Source organism: Anabrus simplex, chromosome 8 (assembly GCF_040414725.1).
Source record: "Anabrus simplex isolate iqAnaSimp1 chromosome 8, ASM4041472v1, whole genome shotgun sequence".
NCBI classification, from domain to species: Eukaryota; Metazoa; Arthropoda; class Insecta; order Orthoptera; family Tettigoniidae; genus Anabrus; species Anabrus simplex.
The window spans coordinates 214,203,303-214,222,237 of record NC_090272.1 but is presented as its reverse complement, the minus strand read 5'-3'; the positions used below and the strand labels follow the sequence as shown (position 1 = coordinate 214,222,237).

The window sequence follows — 18,935 nt, the reverse complement described above, 5'->3', positions numbered from 1 at the left end:
CTTAATTTAGGATAACATGTTAATTGATCATTCACCAAAGTTTCATTGAAATATGTTTGATTAAAACCCAACAGTTCCTTTGTAAATTAAGATGTATGGTGCTCCACTTCTTTCTTAACTTTCCTCTCTTTCCTCCATCAATTAATAACACAGTCCTCTTGGTTTTATTCTTCTTCTTCTCCTTCATCTTTTTGGTCTTAATCCTTATTTATTGGGGTTGACATTTGATATTGAATTGGGATAGTTTTACAACCGTATGCCCTTCCTGATGCCAAATCTATCTGTAAGGAGGGATGTATTTGCTACCGTACTGCATGTTTTTTAGGTAATTAGTAATGCAGTGTGTTGTGTGAATGTGAAGGGAAGTGTACTGAGATGGACACGAACACCCAGTCCTCCAAACTAAATACTCAGTTAAAATCCTTGGCCCAGCTGGGAATCAAACCCAAGGTCCTCTGAACCAAAGACCAGAATGCTCACCATTGAGTCAAGGAGCCAAACTTAAGACAACAAATACCATCCTCACTATGTAGTGCAAAAGTAACTGTGTGACAGAGGGTCTGATCACTTACAACTTCTCCCCATTAGTATTTACAATGCATGCAAATATTGCAGTAGACATCTCATAAGCTCACATGAGCTGGAAGTCACATGGATGTTTCTTGAAGGTCATCAGAACAATTACAGCCAGAGCTTAACAAGACTTACATCCTCCTAAAATACAACAGTAGTGTAGGAAGCAGGTTAGTGAGTCACATATCATGGAGCAGGCCACAAGGAGGAGTGACATCAGGCAGTATGTTGCAGCCATCGCTGGTACGATACAATTGTGCCTTCATTATACTTCGTCAGCATATTACAGAATAATGTCAGACCACATTTATGACAGTTGTCTCAATTTCATAGGAAGGGAAATAACACAGGCTGTAATAAAATAAAACTTCAGGAATGAATTCCTGATAGTGAGAGAGGGAGAAAATATTATAACAACATGGGTCTGGAAATGCATAATTACTGAGTTATCACACTTCATTCGTAGTGCATTCCAACACATCTTACTGTTCAATTACATTTTTTAAGATGTTATGAATGATGTAGCACTAAATACATCTTTAACACCCACTGGAATACTCCGCTGACATGCCATATGAAATGTCTGGAATTCAAGCCTCTGTTCATCTTCACATCGAGTTCTCAATATGCTCAAAAAAGCCTGGTGTAGTATACACTATCTGACAGGCAGCCACAATTCAAGCAAAAAAAGTTGCTATACCATTCACATCTGTTAAATTTACCAAATACTTCAAATACCCACACAAGAAGAATTCCAGTAGGTTCAAACTAGGAGAGTGTGGGGGCCAAGCAATTAGTCCACCTCTACATATCCAGTGCTCATACTAAAATGCAGTAATGTACCTGTAGGACCTACAGTGTAGGTGCAAAGACTGAAATGTGTGGGAGCTCTGTCATGCATGGAACTTCAAACCAACCTATCAGATATGCTTACTTATAACTGGGACTACAAAAATCATTTGCAAGTGTTAAAGAATTATTCATGTGAATATTAATTTGTCCACAATACGGTTACAAATGTAAAAAAATGTAAGAAGTGTCTCGGATTGAATTCAAGATATTAAGACTCATGGGAGTGCACTACCATTAATACAAATGGTAACTCAGATATTATGAATTTTCAGACCCATTTTGTTATAGTATTACGTTTTCTTTCTATACGAGGCAGCCATTCGTGACATTTTGGCTAGGGGTTTCGTTACACCCTGTCTCACTTACTACATGCTAGCCTGTTCTCACAGGTGACCATTGCTCCTAAGATGATGCTTCTGCTGGCAAGTCCTTTGGTACAAGGGTACCTTGTCTGTTCTTCCCCTGTGAATGAGGGCAGAGAATACACCCACAGTTCACTTGCCTGTCGTAAGAGTTGATTAAAAAGGGCTCTCCTCTTAGGAGCATGGATTGTAAACCATAAAAATAATGTGTTTGGGTCATCAGTCCATAGATTGATTTGATGCAACTCTCCATATCACCCTATCCTGTACTAACTTTTTCATTTCTACCTAACTACTGCATCCCACTTCTACTCTAACATGTTTCTGATATTCATGCCTTGGTCTACCTCTACACTTCCCTTACGAATTTACTGAATAAGTCCTGGGTGTCACAGTACGTGTCTTATCAGTCTATCGCTTCTTCTGGTGAAATCTTTCTCCTCTCACCAACTCGATTCAATATATCTTCATTCATGATCTGATCTACCCATCTCACCTTCAGTATTCTTCTGCAATACCATATTTCAATAATAATAATAATAATAATAATAATAATAATAATAATAATAATAATAATAATATGGCCTCAGCTACCATGTGCAGACATTATAATATGGTGCCATTTGGCTGTCTGCTCATCAATTTTGATGTTCTGTTTTACTCCAGGCCTACCAGATGGCAGATATATCGAATCTCTCTTGGGTGTGTCGGGCTGAGTAATGAATTTTGTCAGGTAAAAACACTAAATGTGTCACCATAGATCTTTGACTTGCTGACATCTTACATATACCCATGGCAACTGGAATGACATGGGCCAATTATAAATTTCCTTGATCAATAACATTAAATCATATTAAATACTGCAAATACAACAAATTACCGTATCTAAATGGATCATAATTCACAAAAATGTACAGGTAAAAATATGGAAAAAAATAAACACTTGAGCAAGAATAATTCTTTGAAGCATCAAAAAGAAGCTCTCTAAATAAAAGACATAAATCCAATTTTAGTGTACTAAAATTTTGCACTAAATCCCACATAAATTATATCATATTATTGCTCTTATAAGCCTAATCAACATTTACACCAGAAATTGTTACACAGTAGTTTTAAAAAATGTAAGAAATACTTTTTAACAATCTCACAGAAAATAAATATGTAATAATTATGTGATTAATATGAAAGTTCGTATGTCTGTGGATCTACTATAATATGTAGTATGTATGTTTATTTTTAAATATGAGGGTTGGAGCATAAGCATACAGCAGATGTTGTACTATGGTACATTTTTTTGGCATTGCAAACCCGGCGAATGGCTAATTTTATATATCCACACTGTTCTTGCCTCGTCACATCCAATCTTCCTTGGAGACTGAGTCACTATATTTTTCACATGAATGCGGGATCTACCAGACAAATGGAAATGTGTAGATGGGAGTGGGGAGTGTAAGGAGATTTACCAGGTGTAGGATATAAAGCGAGGAAGTCCTTGTACTCCATTCTCAAAGAGTACAGTTACCTTTATCGTAAACCCTCACAGTAGTCCTCTAGATTGTGATGCAGGAGATGTTGGATACCAGTCCTCTCACCACATGTGAATTTTGCAGTCTCATGTTTCAAAGCGTTGGCATGGCCTCACGTGTTCCAAATATTCTCCTATGCTGTGGTTCTTTCACTTTGGGGATGAGATCAAAATCGCACGGAGGCAGGTCCACTGAGTATGGCGGGCGTTCCAGTATTTCCCACCCGCAGTGCTGAAGTTACCACCGTACAGCGTCTGCTGCATGCGGTCTGGCGTTGTCATGGAAAAGACGACATTGTTTTGACTTGTAAGTCAAGTAGTGTCCATCGTCTGCCCATGTACATGCACTGGATAATTACTGCACGTGACACATCAGTCTGGACACCAACAGTTCTCTCCAACTGTTGTAGATGGCTGCTTGTTCCACATCCATGCTGAAATGCTGCTGTCCATCTCGCTGTAATTCAGTATGGAAGAGTAGTATTCCCCACAGATTCCAAAAGTTCTCTATGACATTCGTTGGCATTGCAAACCTGGCAAATGGATAATTTTATACACCCACACGGTTCTTGTCTTGTCACATCCATTCTGCACAGAGGCTGACTCACTACTTCACTCCCATCACCCTGTATGTGATACCTGTCCAACGCCCTGCCATCTCGTGCAGTATCCATGTGTTAAGAGTGTTAAGCTTTCCATGACAAATGACCATTGTACGGTAGCACAACGTAAATGTGAAAGAAAAAATAATTGCCATGACTTATGCTCCAACCCTTGTAAATATTAATTAACTAACAAAAATAAATAGATAATAAATATTTGATGGTAACTTCACTGGTAACTCCAGTCCACATCATAACATCAGGTGGGTGTTGAACTTCTTCATAGTAATGAGGTTTATGTCTGGCCCAGATATAAACATTATGACAGTGGCAACTGAGATACACCACACATTCATCTGTTGTTATGATATTACAACAAGCAGCTAAGGTGGGAAAAATATCAAGTAATATTTTGCATGCATCACATCACACATCCATATTCCTGTCACTTAATTTATGCCAGTGGGCCAATATGCACGGTAACCTTGCTTTTTTCAATGAACGACACATCAAGGTTCTTGGAATATGATCACATCCTTGTTGATTTATTCAGGGAATGTACCAATGATTCATTCATATGGTCACCAAGGTCATTATAGATATATTTTTGAGGTCTTCCACTACATTTTCATCCAATACAGAACCAATTAAGAACGTCTTCCTCTCCAGTTTCTGCAAATGAGCTTCAGTTGGAGCTGCTTTATTAAAGTAATGTTTTCACTGATTTCTTCATAATTTTTTTAAAAATTCTTTTACATGAAATCTCTGAGTAAGATCTGTAGAAATCAATTTGTAGAGATTGTCAATGTATGTTTACTCACAGTGTAGCATACACAGTATAATTAATAGTTGTGTGGACTGAGGTTTTCTTAGTGCCATGTTACAAGATTTTCATGTACATGTACTGTACATTCTCTATCAAAACAGTTGCTGTTGAGCTGTTGGAAACATTGCCAAATGTTGTTGGTAGAAAGATCCTGTATGGCTTCCCTTGTGATAGACAATGGTTATTATCATTTTAAGAGGAAGTACAACTGGGCAACCATTAACACTAATAAAAGAGGTCACACCTGTAGAAGAATGAAGATATCTGGAAGGAAAAATAAAGGTGTGGAATTGCAGTGGCAAAGCTACTAGTTAATGAATAGGTAGGCAGGAAATCTTAATTTAAAGTTTCTTATAGAGTAGTTTCAAAGACGAGTTTTCTTGTTTGCAAAATGGTCAATCACACGGTCCTTCAGTAGTTGATCACTCATCAATTCCTTCAGAAGCTTTTTCTCTATAGAAATCATACTAAGACTGCCGAGTCTTTTACTGTTCATTACATTACTCAAGTATGTTTTTATCCTCTTCAGAGTGTGAGCAGGAAATGTTAATATTAAATGAATCACTTTTGACAATTCCACACAGACTGATTCGCGTTCATTAAGGACAATATAACATAAAAGTTTATGAGGTGGCAAATGTTTTTCTATATTGGATTAAATGTTAATCAATTGGTTTTCCAATCTTTCTCGATTAGAAAAAGAGGTTAATGTTCATAAGACTGTTCAGTTTAATAGCAGGGAAGTTCTCTTTGTAAACTATGAAGTGAGTTGGATCCACCAACTCAACAAACTGCATTCTTTCAAAATCGTCAAACCGTATTTACATTTGCATGATTAATGTGTCAAGAAATTCATATGTTAAAATTTTGAGAGTTTGGAATATCCTGTCATCTACATTTATCTCACTATTTATTTTGCGACATGGTTTAAGCGGTTCTTTAATACCAATTTAAATTCTGAGTTTCTGTTAGTTGTATAAGACAAGACTGACTTCATCTGGTTGAAACTCATGTTGAAATAATTAGTGAACTAGGCCCCTTTGGGAACTTAATGAGTCTTCTGAACTCTTTAAAATGTAAACCATCCTCATCTTAGACTTATGAAGAGAAGTGTGAAGCCAAAAACAAAAGATGTATGCCTAATTTAGATATTAAGTATTTTGACAGTAAAGTAGCAAGAAAATTTCAATTTTCTTGGTATACATGATATTCGTGGTTAACAGCCTAATCCAAAAGCAAGAAGCTTGTTTTTTGTACATGTGTTTTGTTTGGTGGTGAAAAGAAATGGACTTTAAATGGGGTAATTGTTGCAAAAACATTCTTAGAAAAGCATCAAAATTCAAATAAACATATTCAGAATGAAGAGACATTCCGTTTACTGGATGCGGGAGGATAGAACATTCATATATGAAGGTGCAAGAATTCAAGCCATTAAACATAACAAAGTCGTGAAACAAAATCGGCTTGTTGTTGAGAGACTTGTTGACATTGTGTGTTTCTTCAGAAACATGGAAATGTTCCATGTCTGAACTGTAACAAATAATGCCAATAATACATTGCCTACTAATTCAAAAGAATAGCATATAATTAACAATACGGTACTTAATTGTCACCTTCGTGCTGGGAATTTCTACACACTCAAAATAATAGCAGAGGGGGCATGCCTCACTGAGGCCTAGACCTTGTGGAGAGAGGAGCGCGGGCAGTAACCTAACGTCTCTCCACTGCCCTGCTCCCAATCCACATGCTCATGGAATGCAAACAAAACATAAACTCCTGAGTGAGTCAAGTTATGTCCTGCCTCCCTGTCAGAACAAGTAGTCTGCTGTCAACATCTAGCAGACGATCACCGAAGCATATCATCCGCTGTCATCATGTAGCACATATCAAATAGAGGTTATTGTAGTTTTAGCACAATAATGACAACAGATAAATTTGTTGCTATATTTATATTTACTTATATTTCTTAGGGTAGGCATTATGGAAAAATACTCCAGGATACAGGTTTGTAAAGGAACTGATAAAAGGACCAAACAAGAAACATACTAAAGAACTGTTGAAACTCAGCAGAGGAAATACAAGATGGGTAGTAGGACTGTTGACAGGACACTGCCATCTGAAAAAAGAATTGGAGTAATAAGTGACAACATATGTAGAAAATGCAATGAAGCAGAGGAATCAGCTGAACACATACTTTTCGAATGTGAGGTACTGGGTAGAATCAAACTCTCCACTCTAGGACTACCAGGTGAAGAGAGAAAAAATCCAAGAAGACCCAATAAGAACAACCTGTAGTTTTGTGAAGGGAGCAGGTATATCTAGGTGGGAATGAAGGAAAAACATGGTAGCAAAAGATCTTAGAGGTCAACGCTAATTAGGAATTAATATTTAGAGGCCCCAAGAAAAAGAAGAAGAAGAAGAAGAATGAGGAGGAGGAGGTAGGCATTGCCTCAAATGACTCCAAGTAGTTTCGCCACCGTGGAATTGAAAGACAGCCTAGGTCTTATGAACCTGGTAGCATTGGGGGAATAGAACAAGAATTGACTGAGGGGGGTCAGATAGTTATTGTTAGGGCTCAGAAGTTCATGCATTGGCATGTTTTTATTTAGGGGTTTAAAATGTATGCTTGTACATTATGTGCATGAATTATGGAATTTTCAGTCATTTGAACATGCTTTTATGGTGCATATAATTGCATACTTTCGTGATTTTGATAAATGCATCATATTTTAATATTTTAGCACCTACATGGAGTACTTTAATCAGTTTAATGGTCTTTTACAGTTTGTTTGTTTTTTGCTAGGGGCTTTACGTCGCACCGACACAGATAGGTCTTATGGCGACGATGGGATAGGAAAGGCCTAGGAGTTGGAAGGAAGGGGCCATGGCCTTAATTAAGGTACAGTCCCAGCATTTGCCTGGTGTGAAAATGGGAAACCACGGAAAAACATCTTCAGGGCTGCCGATAGTGGGATTCGAACCTACTATCTCCCGGATGCAAGCTTACAACCGCGCGCCTCTATGCGCATTTTACAGTATTAATCAGCTTTTTTCATCTGGTTGATGTTGGCAGTAAGGTTGCACATTATGATGCAACTTGTCATGTGGTGAGGAGTTATGATGTCATGCAGTGAATCCCATTTCATCATCTATCCTCACGTTGTGTGCTTAGCTGTCGACTGGCTATCCATTGAGTCGTGTAATGGTGTTGTGAACTGGTTGTGACCAAAATATGTTTCGCGTATAAAGTGTCCGTTAAAAAGTTCTTTAAATGCCAAACATAAGAGCAACCTCGAGTTGTAGATTAAGGAGTTTTCAGGTGACTTAATATCTACCAATAGTAGGGTACTGTTCTGTGGAGCGTGTGAGAAAACTACAGGGAGTGAGAAAAGATTTCAAATAGTTCAACACATAAACACAGCAAAAAATAAGGAGGATTTAACTGGCAAACTTGCAAATAAAGAGCCTGTTCAAAAACAACTATTAGAGTGTTTAAGAAGTAGGATTAGTGAATTTTCTTATGTCCTGTGCCAAGCATTTTTAGCTGCTGATATTCCCTTGTATAAAATTAATAACCCCACGTTAAAACATTTTCTTGCCAAATACACTCGACAACATGTGCCTGAAGCAAGTACATTGCGTACTTTGTTGACGTTGACTTGACGTTGTTACAATAACGTATTTTCAAATTTACAAATTGAATTAACGTATCAGTTTGTGTGGTTGTCTATTGATGAAACCATTGATTCTGAGGACCGATTTATTGCTAATGTAATTGTGGGCACCTTAAATAAGGCACAAAAGACGATACCTTATCTCGGTAATGTGTGTGAATTGCCGGCCACTAACAATATAACTGTAATGCAGTGTGTGATGGACACATTGAAATTATTATGGCCATCCGGAATCAAATGCAACCGGCTACTTTTATTTGTTACTGATGCAGGTACTTATATGGTAAAATCAGGATGAACACTGACAGGAATTTTTCCTAACTTAATTCATATAACTTGTTTGTCACATGCTCTTAATCACATTACTGAGACAATATGCAATTCTTTCCCATTGGTAGATTGATTTGTGGCCTGTTCAAAGAAAATTTTCGTTAAATCTCCTTCAAGAGTCATTTAGATCAACAGCACCCAATATCCCACTTCCTCCTGCGCCAGTGTTAACACGATGGGGAACATGCAGCTTTGTATTATGTTCAGCACATAGAAGTATTCAAAGAGGTTGTTAATTCATTGGACTCGAATGAAGCTGCATCAATACAAACAGTGCAAAATATTCTGTCAGGCATTGAGTTAGAAGAGAATCTTGTTTTTATAAATACCCATTTTTCTTCTTTTCCAACCGCCATAACGTCACTGGAACCTGTAGGATCTCCCTTAAAAGAAATACTTACTCTTTTCGAAAAAATGATATCCAATATAAATTCTGTTCCTGGTAGTATAGGACAAAAAGTGAAAGAAAAAATAAATTATGTACCTTCAAAAAATCCTGGTTATAAATAGTTGTGTGATATTCGAGACATTTTCGAAGGGAAACCGTCTGTCACACCAAGAGACTTGCCTCTGTCTGTGGAGCAGTTTATCATCATTTGAATATGCCCCAATAACATCTTGTGATGTGGAAAGAAGATTTTTACATTACTAAAGTGTTTTGCGAAACAATAGACAATGTTTTCAGTTGAAAATTTGTGTAAAGTGATGGTTGTGAACTGCAATTCATCACTCAGCATAGACAGTGGGACCATTTCTGCCTCAACCTCCAAGCAATAAATGTAAGTTTATTATTATCAATACTAACCTGACTTGTCTACTGCTACTTTTTCATTTTAATAGTACATATTTATTGGCATATTTTTAAGTTTTTAAGAGCACATTTGCATGCCTACTTCTTGGTTTTTTAGGGCATGAACTTCTGAGCCTTAGTTATTGTACTGTATTTCATCCAACTGACCATACAATGATGATGATAGCAAACACTCGTAATCGAGTAGGTTTGTCTTCCAGACAGGATGCCTCTTCATCTATGCGTTCAGACGTCACTATACAGTCCAATGCGGGAGTTACACAATTTTCCACAGAGATGACAGGTAGTCCCAGGTGGAGCAGTCATGTTGTTTCTATTTCTCCTCAGCACTTCTCTTTCTTTCCTACGTTGCCTCTTGCCATTCGCTGTACGTCGGCGGTTTTCTCCTAAAGATAGTGTGTCATGATGGACTAGTGATCTTCAGAATGAATGGTTAAGGCCTAAGTTCTCCCAGTTATCAACATCAATGTTACATCTCTTCAAGTTAGCCTTGATTACATCTTTAAATTGCTTCCTCTGACCACCTACACAGCATTTACCTACTGATAGCTCAGAGTAAAACACTTGTTTGGAAATGCGATTATTGGGCATGAAAACTACATGCCCTGTCCATCGTAGCTGGAGTCTTAAAACCATCAATTCTATACTGGTGGCGTGTGCCTGTTCAAGAACGCTGATATTTGTGCGCCTGTCTTCCTAAGTTATTTGCAGTATTCTCCTCAAGCAATGCTGATGATATTGTTCCAGCTTCTTAAGGTGTTGACTGTAGCATGTCCAGGATTCAGATCCGTAGAGTAAGGTTGGAACTACAACAGAATTGTACACGAGAATCTTTGTTGCAATATTGACATCATGATTGTCAAAAACTCGAGATCTTAACTTAGCAAAGGATGCTCCTGCACGGTTTATTCCATGTTGGATTTCTGAATCTATATTTGCGCTCGATGAGAGGGTGCTGCCAAGGTATGGGAAGGTGTTTACAACTTGAAGGCTCACTCCATCAATTTGACCTTCCCCAGGGGCTTGTTGGTATAGGATCTGTCTTTTTCTGGTATTCAGTTTGAGTCTGATCTTGTTGTACACAGCAGTTGAAGCATTCAGAATTATCACAAGCTCTTCTTGTATCTGAGCTACAACAGCATTATCATCAGCATACTGTAACTCAACTAATGCTGCAGAGAATGTTTGAGTTCCTATCTTTAAACAGCTCAAATTAAAAAGTTTACCATCCATCCTGTAAGTTATATATATTCCTGGAGGGAGATTATCTCTGACAAGTTTTATGACAGTTGCAACATACAAGGAAAACAAAGTGGGGGCTATCACACAGCCTTGTTTAACACTGGTATTGATATGGAATGGCTCTCCAATAGAGCCGTTGCCAATGACAGCTGCCATCATATCAGAGTAGAGCAATTTCAAGATGGCAATAAATTTTTGCGGAAAACCATATAGAGCTAAAATTTTCCACAAAGCTTCTTGGTTCACAGAGTCAAATGCCTTATCAATCAGTCAATACTGAACTGCATTTAGGGCAGTCACCCAGGTGGCAGATTCCCTATCTGTTGCTTTCCTAGCCTTTTCCTAAATGATTTCAAAGAAATTGGAAATTTATTGAACATCTCCCTTGGTAAGTTATCCAATCCCTAACTCCCCTTCCTATAAATGAATATTTGCCCCAGTTTGTCCTCTTGAATTCCAACTTTATCTTCATATTGTGATCTTTCCTACTTTTATAAACGCCATTCAAACTTATTCGTCTACTAATGTCATTCCACGCCATCTCTCCGCTGACAGCTCCAAATATACCACTTAGTCGAGCAGCTCTTCTTCTTTCTCTCAATTCTTCCCAACCCAAACATTGCAACATTTTTGTAACGCTACTCTTTTGTCGGAAATCACTCAGAACAAATCGAGCTGCTTTTCTTTGGATTTTTTCCAGTTCTTGAATCAGGTAATCCTGGTGAGGGTCCCATACACTGGAACCATACTCTAGTTGGGGTCTTACCAGAGACTTATATGCCCTCTCCTTTACATCCTTACTACAATCCCTAAACACCCTCATAACCATGTGCAGAGATCGGTACCCTTTATTTACAATCCCATTTAGGTGATTACCCCAATGAAGATCTTTCCTTATATTAACACCTAGATACTTACAATGATCCCCAAAAGGAACTTTCACCCCATCAATGCAATAATTAAAACTGAGAGGACTTTTCTTATTTGTGAAACTCACAACCTGACTTTTAACCCCGTTTATCAACATACCATTGCCTGCTGTCCATCTCACAACATTATCGAGGTCACGTTGCAGTTGCTCACAATCTTGTAACTTATTTTTCACTCTATAGAGAATAACGTCATCCGCAAAAAGCCTTACCTCCGACTCCACTCCTTTACTCATATCATTTATATATATATAAGGAAACATAAAGGTCCGATAACACTGCCCTGAGGAACTCCCCTCTCAACTATTACAGGGTCAGACAAAACTTCACCTACTCTAACTCTCTGAGATCTATTTTCTAGAAATATAGCAACCCATTCAGTCACTCTTTTGTCTAGTCCAATTGCACTCATTTTTGCCAGTAGTCTCCCATGATCCACCCTATCAAATGCTTTAGTAAGATCAATAAAGGAAATATAAAGAGGTCTATTTTGTTCTCTACATTTTTCCTGAAGTTGACGAGCTGTGAGTATCATATCTGTGGTTCCTCTAGAAGGCCTGAAGCCACACTGACTCTCTGGAAGTATTTTCTCCACCAAGGGTACAATACGATTTGCCAAGATTTGAGCAATAAGCTTTCCCAGGCACGGCAGTAAGAATATTCCCCGATAGTTATTGCAGGTTGTTCGATTCCCTTTCTTAAATACGGGAACTACCAGACTGTCTCTGAAATCAGGAGACATTTCTTCAGTGCTCCAAATCTGGACAATCAGTTCATGTATGTGTCTTATGACTTCCTCACCTTCTTCTTTGAGAGCTTCCACTGGTATACCATCAGGACCAGGGGCTTTGTGGCGCTTTGCTTGATTGACAGCATGTTAAACTTCATCTAGTGTTGGCAGGGAGCCAAGTTCTTCATTGATCGGAGCTTGTTTTAATATATCATACACAGGGGCGGTTATTCCATGGAATGAAGGGAATGAGTCATTCCCTTAAAAATTATAGAAAAATATATATTTAAGCATGTTATTGCAGCCAGTATTTATTTTAAGTTTTGTGTCATTTTATATAACATATAATTAACTTTATTTTAACGTGACAGTGACGCATGGACAGTTGAGAGTTGCAAACATACGTCTGTCTCCATGAGCTACGCAAGGATGTGCTATCAAAGCCGTTCGTCAGGCAAGTGGCGTACCAGACTCGACCTTGGCTTCACTCTGGTCCCTTCATAATTATTTGCTTGGGTTCGGGAAGCTCCGAGGGGCGAGCTAAGGGAATGCAACTGACTATTCATTCTGTTCGAGAGTATTTGTATGTGATAAAACTTGTGAGAAAAAGGTTTAATTGTGCTTGTGTTTTCAACTGAAGAAAAATATTGTAACGTGAGTTGTACCAATTAATATACTTTGTGTTATTTGTGAAAATTACACCAAATTTACGTGCATGCATATAAATTAAAGGAACTACTGGGATTCTGCCGGCTTAGAAGGGACTGCATTGACTGTGCTCATTCCCCGCTTTGACTCACTGAAGCATGGCAACTGACGGTGCGAGTGAGGAGAGCGGAGGGAATGTGTGGATGAGTTTATGTTTTGGTGGAGTTCTGTTTGCACTCATAATACAAGGAGTGCAAACAGAACAACAAGTAGTTCTCAAGAGGCTAGGAGTAACACTAGACAATTCTGTCTGTCTGTTAGGTCATTAGCCAAGAAAAGCCCATTCTGGAACATACAAGAACATTTTAAATCCTATATCACATTAGAAAGTGTTTCATCAACAAGTTTGTTCATGAACAATATTCAACATATATAATTAACTTTATTTATATATCAATATTCTCGTATCGACAATATAAAATTAATCCCAATACATTTGTATAAATGTTACTCCAGCAACAACGAGAACAAGTTAAATGTCCATAACACAGACAATTATCAACTGCAGAAAATTGTCAATATAGTTAACGAAGTTTTAACGACAATCATACAAGTTAAGCAACATTGAATCAATACAATTAGCCAGATCTCAATTTTTTTTAAAAATAATTTTAAAGGATGTTCACCAGATGAGTTTCGTCAATAAAATGTTAGACTTATAGATTTTAGACAAATATGTTTTAACTTAAAGACATAATTTTATTGTTATATGACTTGTAAAACATTACAAGATTTGTCAATCAGGTTTATAGGCATAATCTTAATCCAAAAGAATTGTTTCATGATCTTATATAACCTTAAGTAAATAATAATTGGCTGATGATGCTCATGAAAAAGGAGCGAAACATGTACCATATCAAAATCTTAATAAATATGTAAGTTTATATTATGTTTTTATTGTATTGAATAGGTGGTATTAACAAAATTATAGGAATTTGTATGTCACTATCAATTCAAAAAATCTTTTAGATGTTTGGAAAAAAGATAGAGTGGGTATAGTACCGTGTATTTCATTTAATAATGGGTGTGAAGTGATTCAGAAGTTTATTGCACTATTCTATTATAAACAAATGATAATGATAATAATAATAATAATAATAATAATAATAATAATAATAATAATAATAATAATAATAATAATAATAATAATAATACAGTATCATCATACAGGTAACAATAACATCAGTGATAATCAGCTTAACTGCAGTAAAATTCACCATGGTGGGGAAACCCTACAAACGCGTCTAACGACGTCCTAGTTTACGCGAGATCACCCGCAAGAAAATGAAATGGTAATTTTTATATGTTTTTCTCTATTATACTGTAATTAATTGAAAAAATATAGCAGGAACAATTTAAAACAATAACATCATGACACTTATCTAGAAAATATAAGGCAAGTATAGCTCCTAAAAGTAGACAAAATAAACAATTTATGCAAGATAAGGGAATCCCTGCCATTCGTGTGATTGCATTCTAATTTTTGAGCATGTAAGGAAGTGTTAAAACAAACCAACAAAAACAATATGAAGGTGAGATTTGATCTGTGGAACATGAGCTTGTGAAGCAGATAGTTTGCTCATTGTGCTGCATAATAATTATTATATAATAAATAATTTTAAAATAATTATATTATTATGCACAATAATATATATGTGTTATATGTGTGTGTCCACAGCTAACTTGTTGTCATTCATCTTTGGAATATTCATGGGTTGGACAGCCATGATGCTACCAGATCTTCTATCCTCGGATACTCCTCTTCAGGGCGGTCCAATCACCAAGGAGGATGTCTCGTGGCTAGCTTCCATCATGTGCCTTTCCTCCATACCTGCAGCACCACTTTTCAGCTGTATCTCGGAGAAGTTTGGACGTAAGCCTGTGGGGTATATGGTAGGACTCTTCTACCTTGTGACCGGTCTCATGGTGGCTCTCTCAGACACAGTGGAAATACTGTATGTGTCAAGAGTTATTCTAGGATGTGCCACATCTGGTACCTTCGTTTTCACTCCCCTGTACGTTAGCGAGATTGCTGAAGATAGAACACGAGGTCCACTGGGCACCATTCTTGCTACCATGGTCAATATTGGTACACTCTACGCTTTCGTCATCGGAGCCACGCTTCGTTACTACACAGTAGCGTGGCTCTGTGTTTTGCCTTCGATTATATTCTTACTCGTTCTTTTCTGGATCCCAGAGACCCCTGGCCACTTGCTACGACAGAATCGACACCAGGAAGCCAAGCAGGCACTACAGTGGCTTCGAGGAAAACGTGCTGATATTATACCAGAACTGGAAACGACAAAGAATATAATGAAGAAAATGGAATCATCAAAAGCTGCATCATTTAAGGACCTGGTGACTTCCAAAGGAGCATTTCGGGCGTTCTACATAATCCTCGCTCTTGCCACAAATCAGCAACTATGCGGTTTAACAGCCGTCACAAGTTATACTGTCCTCATATTCCAAGAGTCTGGCAGTAACTTGTCTCCAGACACATCAACAATTGTGGTTGGTCTAATGAGTCTTGTAGGCTCTGTCCTGGCTTCCATACTCTGCAGTCACTTTCGACGAAAGACACTATTACTGTTTGGCAATGTTTTTCTTGCTGTAAGTTTAGTGGCACTGGGTTTTTACTTTTATTTCAAACACTTAGGGCAAGATGTTTCTAGCATTGGTTGGGTTCCAGTCACCAGTTTGTCGGTGTATGTCTTAGTTTTCAACTTAAGTTTTAGCTCCTTACCATTAGTTATTACATCAGAAATATTCTCACCACATCTGCTGGGCAAGGCCCTCTCGATCAACGGGCCTTACACCGCTCTGTTAGCATTTCTAGTGGGAAAATTCTTTATTAATCTGTCTAGTGCTGTTGGGACACATGGGTCATTCTGGATATATGCAGTGTTTTGTGTGCTAGGATCAATATTTATCATTGTAGTTTTACCTGAGACAAAAGACTGTCCGCTGCAGACAACACTTGATAAACTGAGTGGTACAAAAAGTAAATTCTCTGCAGAAGCAGAAAGACTGACTTATGAGGCTGTTAGATCAAGTAAAAACTCTAGTGTGTAATATTAGTGCAACAATTACATTGTTTCCTTTATGGCAAATGAGTAGTTGGTTGTTGTAGTAATGCAGCTGGAATGTTCCAGGTTTCATAGATTGCTACAGATTACTGGTTAGCATACCAAAACCTGTGACTGCAGATCAAAGAATATGGATTTCAGTTTTTGTCATCTTAACTGTAATGGGTCGTATACCTTTAACTTGATGAAAAAACGTGAAAAATTCTGTAAGTGAAAAATAGGGACATCTTTTACAGCATTGGAAAAATAAGCAGGTGATCAATTTACTTCAGTTATGATTAACTTATTTGTTACTGAACTCCCAGTCCTAGACTAACTCTAAATGTACAGTTAAGAAAGGTAATAAGAGTGAAATATATACTACCTAAATATAGGCAACAGATTGAGAGCAACTACTTCTAAGGTAAGAAAATATTGATCGAATACACATAAACAGAAGGAAACATCACACGAGAGAGAATATTACTTTGATAGAGAATGGAGAATGAACCATTTTAATGCATTAAGTACAACACGTTAAACGGGGCGTGATATAGATGTTGATTCGCACAGGGAACCTGAAATATTTGTCCTGAATGAGTAAATTTATAATACCAATATAGTTGGTATTATAAAGGTATTATAAAGGGGGCATGATTAAAGCAATATTTCAACTTCTGGCTTTTCACCCATACATCAGAGATACAAATCCTGTGAAAATCACAATCTATCAGGCCTAACATTTTCAAAAAAATGAAAAAGCAGCTAGGGTGGGTTGAATGACCCAAGAGATGACTAGTAGAAGCTGAGGAAAGTTCGATTAATCACTTCAAACAAAAATTTGTTTGTTTTTTTACACAAATTTCCATGAAATAATTTTATCAGATAACTCCGCTAGCTGCTTCTGTGGATCAGTCTGGCAGAAGTAGTTGGATTTTTGTAGGAGAGGGAAAGTCTATTTGACATTTTATGTCTTATGTTATTGGGTTGTAAAAGATCTTTGGCGACACACTTGCTGCTTACTCACCCAGCAGAGTTGACATTTCTCAGTCGTCTGGTAGAGTAAAACAGCCTAAATGATGTCAAATTAAAATGCCTGCACTCAGTAGCCAAGGTTTTATTATTATTATTATTATTATTATTATTATTATTATTATTATTATTATTATTCCCAAGGCGTATCTTGTCAATTATTGTTGTACGAAGCTGTACTTATCAAGCCAATGAATGGCAAGACTTTTGCAGATGTTGTGAAGGATATCTGTAGCAAGGTGAAGCCGGAAGACAGTGGCACTGGTATTAGAATGGTCAGGAAAACTATATCTGGAGCGGTTCTTCTTGAATTGAATAAGGCCACGGAAAAGGAGAATAGATAAAATTTTAATAAATCACTTAGAGGTGCTCTTGGACATGACGGCGAAGTAAAAGATTTGACGCCTAGAACGACATTGGAAATTCGAGATATGGACAGTTCCACCACTAATACCGAAGTAGAGGAGGCTGTAAGACGAGGCTTAGAAAATCCTAATCAAGAACTGAAGGTGTCGATTTCAAACCCGAACAGCAGGGGGCAAAAACTCGCCACTGTGGAGACAGAAGATAGTGAGGCACAAAACTGTTAGAAATAGGCAAAATTAAAGTAGGGTGGCTATATTGCAGAGTAAGAAGGTGGGCGGTAGTTCCTCAGTGCTTTAGATGTTTGTCATATGGGCATCAAGCACAAAACTGCAAAGGAGTGGACAGAAGTAAACTCTGCTTTAAGTGCAGGGAGGCTGGTCACAAGGCAGTAGGATGCAAAATTAATCCACGATGCATAATTTGCACAGATATGGACATTGAAGAGTCAAAACGACATCATGCTCTTGGCTCAGGCAAGTGTATCGTGTTTTGCGAAGCACTAGAAAAGGCCAAAAAGCAGTGGTGAATGGTACAGATACTCGAAGTTACTGATCTGGTATCGGCACTTGGTTCTGTAAGCGATGTCTTCACGATTTAGATGCTTAGAAGTTATGCAGGGAGAACTGACACCAGAAGGCATCGTGTCAGTAATGCTGTGAAGTCAAGAGTCTTGGGATCAGGTGGCAGTCTACATAGAAAATACAGTATTCTGCATCAGAAGAAGAAGGATCTGGATGATTACGACAGACAGTAAAGCAGAAGAAGGAAGATGAAGCACAAGATGCATTAAGCGCAACATCCATCCTGAAGTAATGCGAAAGCGGTTTCCGGGGTGCAGATAAATGTCGTGGGAAAAGGGAGTGTGGTTTTTAGTGGGTAAGAATCTCCACACACTTGTTGAGTGCGGACCCTCACAAGCGTCTTATGAAAGATTTTCCACACTCCCTCGCAAAAAAATATTATTATTATCATTATTATTATTATTATTATTATTATTATTATTATATTATTATTATTATTATTATTATTATTATTATTATTATTCCCAAGGAGTATCTTGTCAAAGAGCTGTACTTCAGAACAGGCTTTGTGTTGCCCATGTGGCCTTTGGCCGACTATCACACAGTCTTCAGGAATATAAACCTTACAATTCGCACAAAACTAATGGTGTACCAGGCTGTAGTCACCTCTACACTTCCCTATGGCTGTGAAACGTGGACCTTATACCGCTGTGACATCAAAAAGCTGGAGCGCTTTCACCAGCAAAAACTATGCTCCATCATGAACATCAAGTGGGAAAACTACGTA

At 37.7% G+C, this 18,935-nt stretch overlaps 1 protein-coding gene across 1 annotated transcript; it reads left to right on the top strand.

The window, feature by feature from the left end:
- The first annotated feature begins 740 nt into the window (after window positions 1–740).
- LOC136878993 (facilitated trehalose transporter Tret1) lies at window positions 741–16,632 on the top strand. Its single transcript, XM_067152663.2, has 2 exons — window positions 741–816; window positions 14,843–16,632. Exons 1-2 carry the CDS (start codon window positions 762–764, stop codon window positions 16,234–16,236), a joined length of 1,449 nt encoding a protein of 482 aa, XP_067008764.2. The 5' UTR covers window positions 741–761; the 3' UTR covers window positions 16,237–16,632.
- Window positions 16,633–18,935: the final 2,303 nt, after the last annotated feature.

Coding starts and splice junctions, on each gene's coding strand:
- LOC136878993 (XM_067152663.2), top strand. CDS start 762: ATGGAGCAGGCCACAAGGAGGAGTGACATCAGGCAGTATGTTGCAGCC. Junction 817..14,842: donor GTATGTTGCAGCCATCGCTG/GTACGATACAAT, acceptor GTGTGTCCACAG/CTAACTTGTTGTCATTCATC.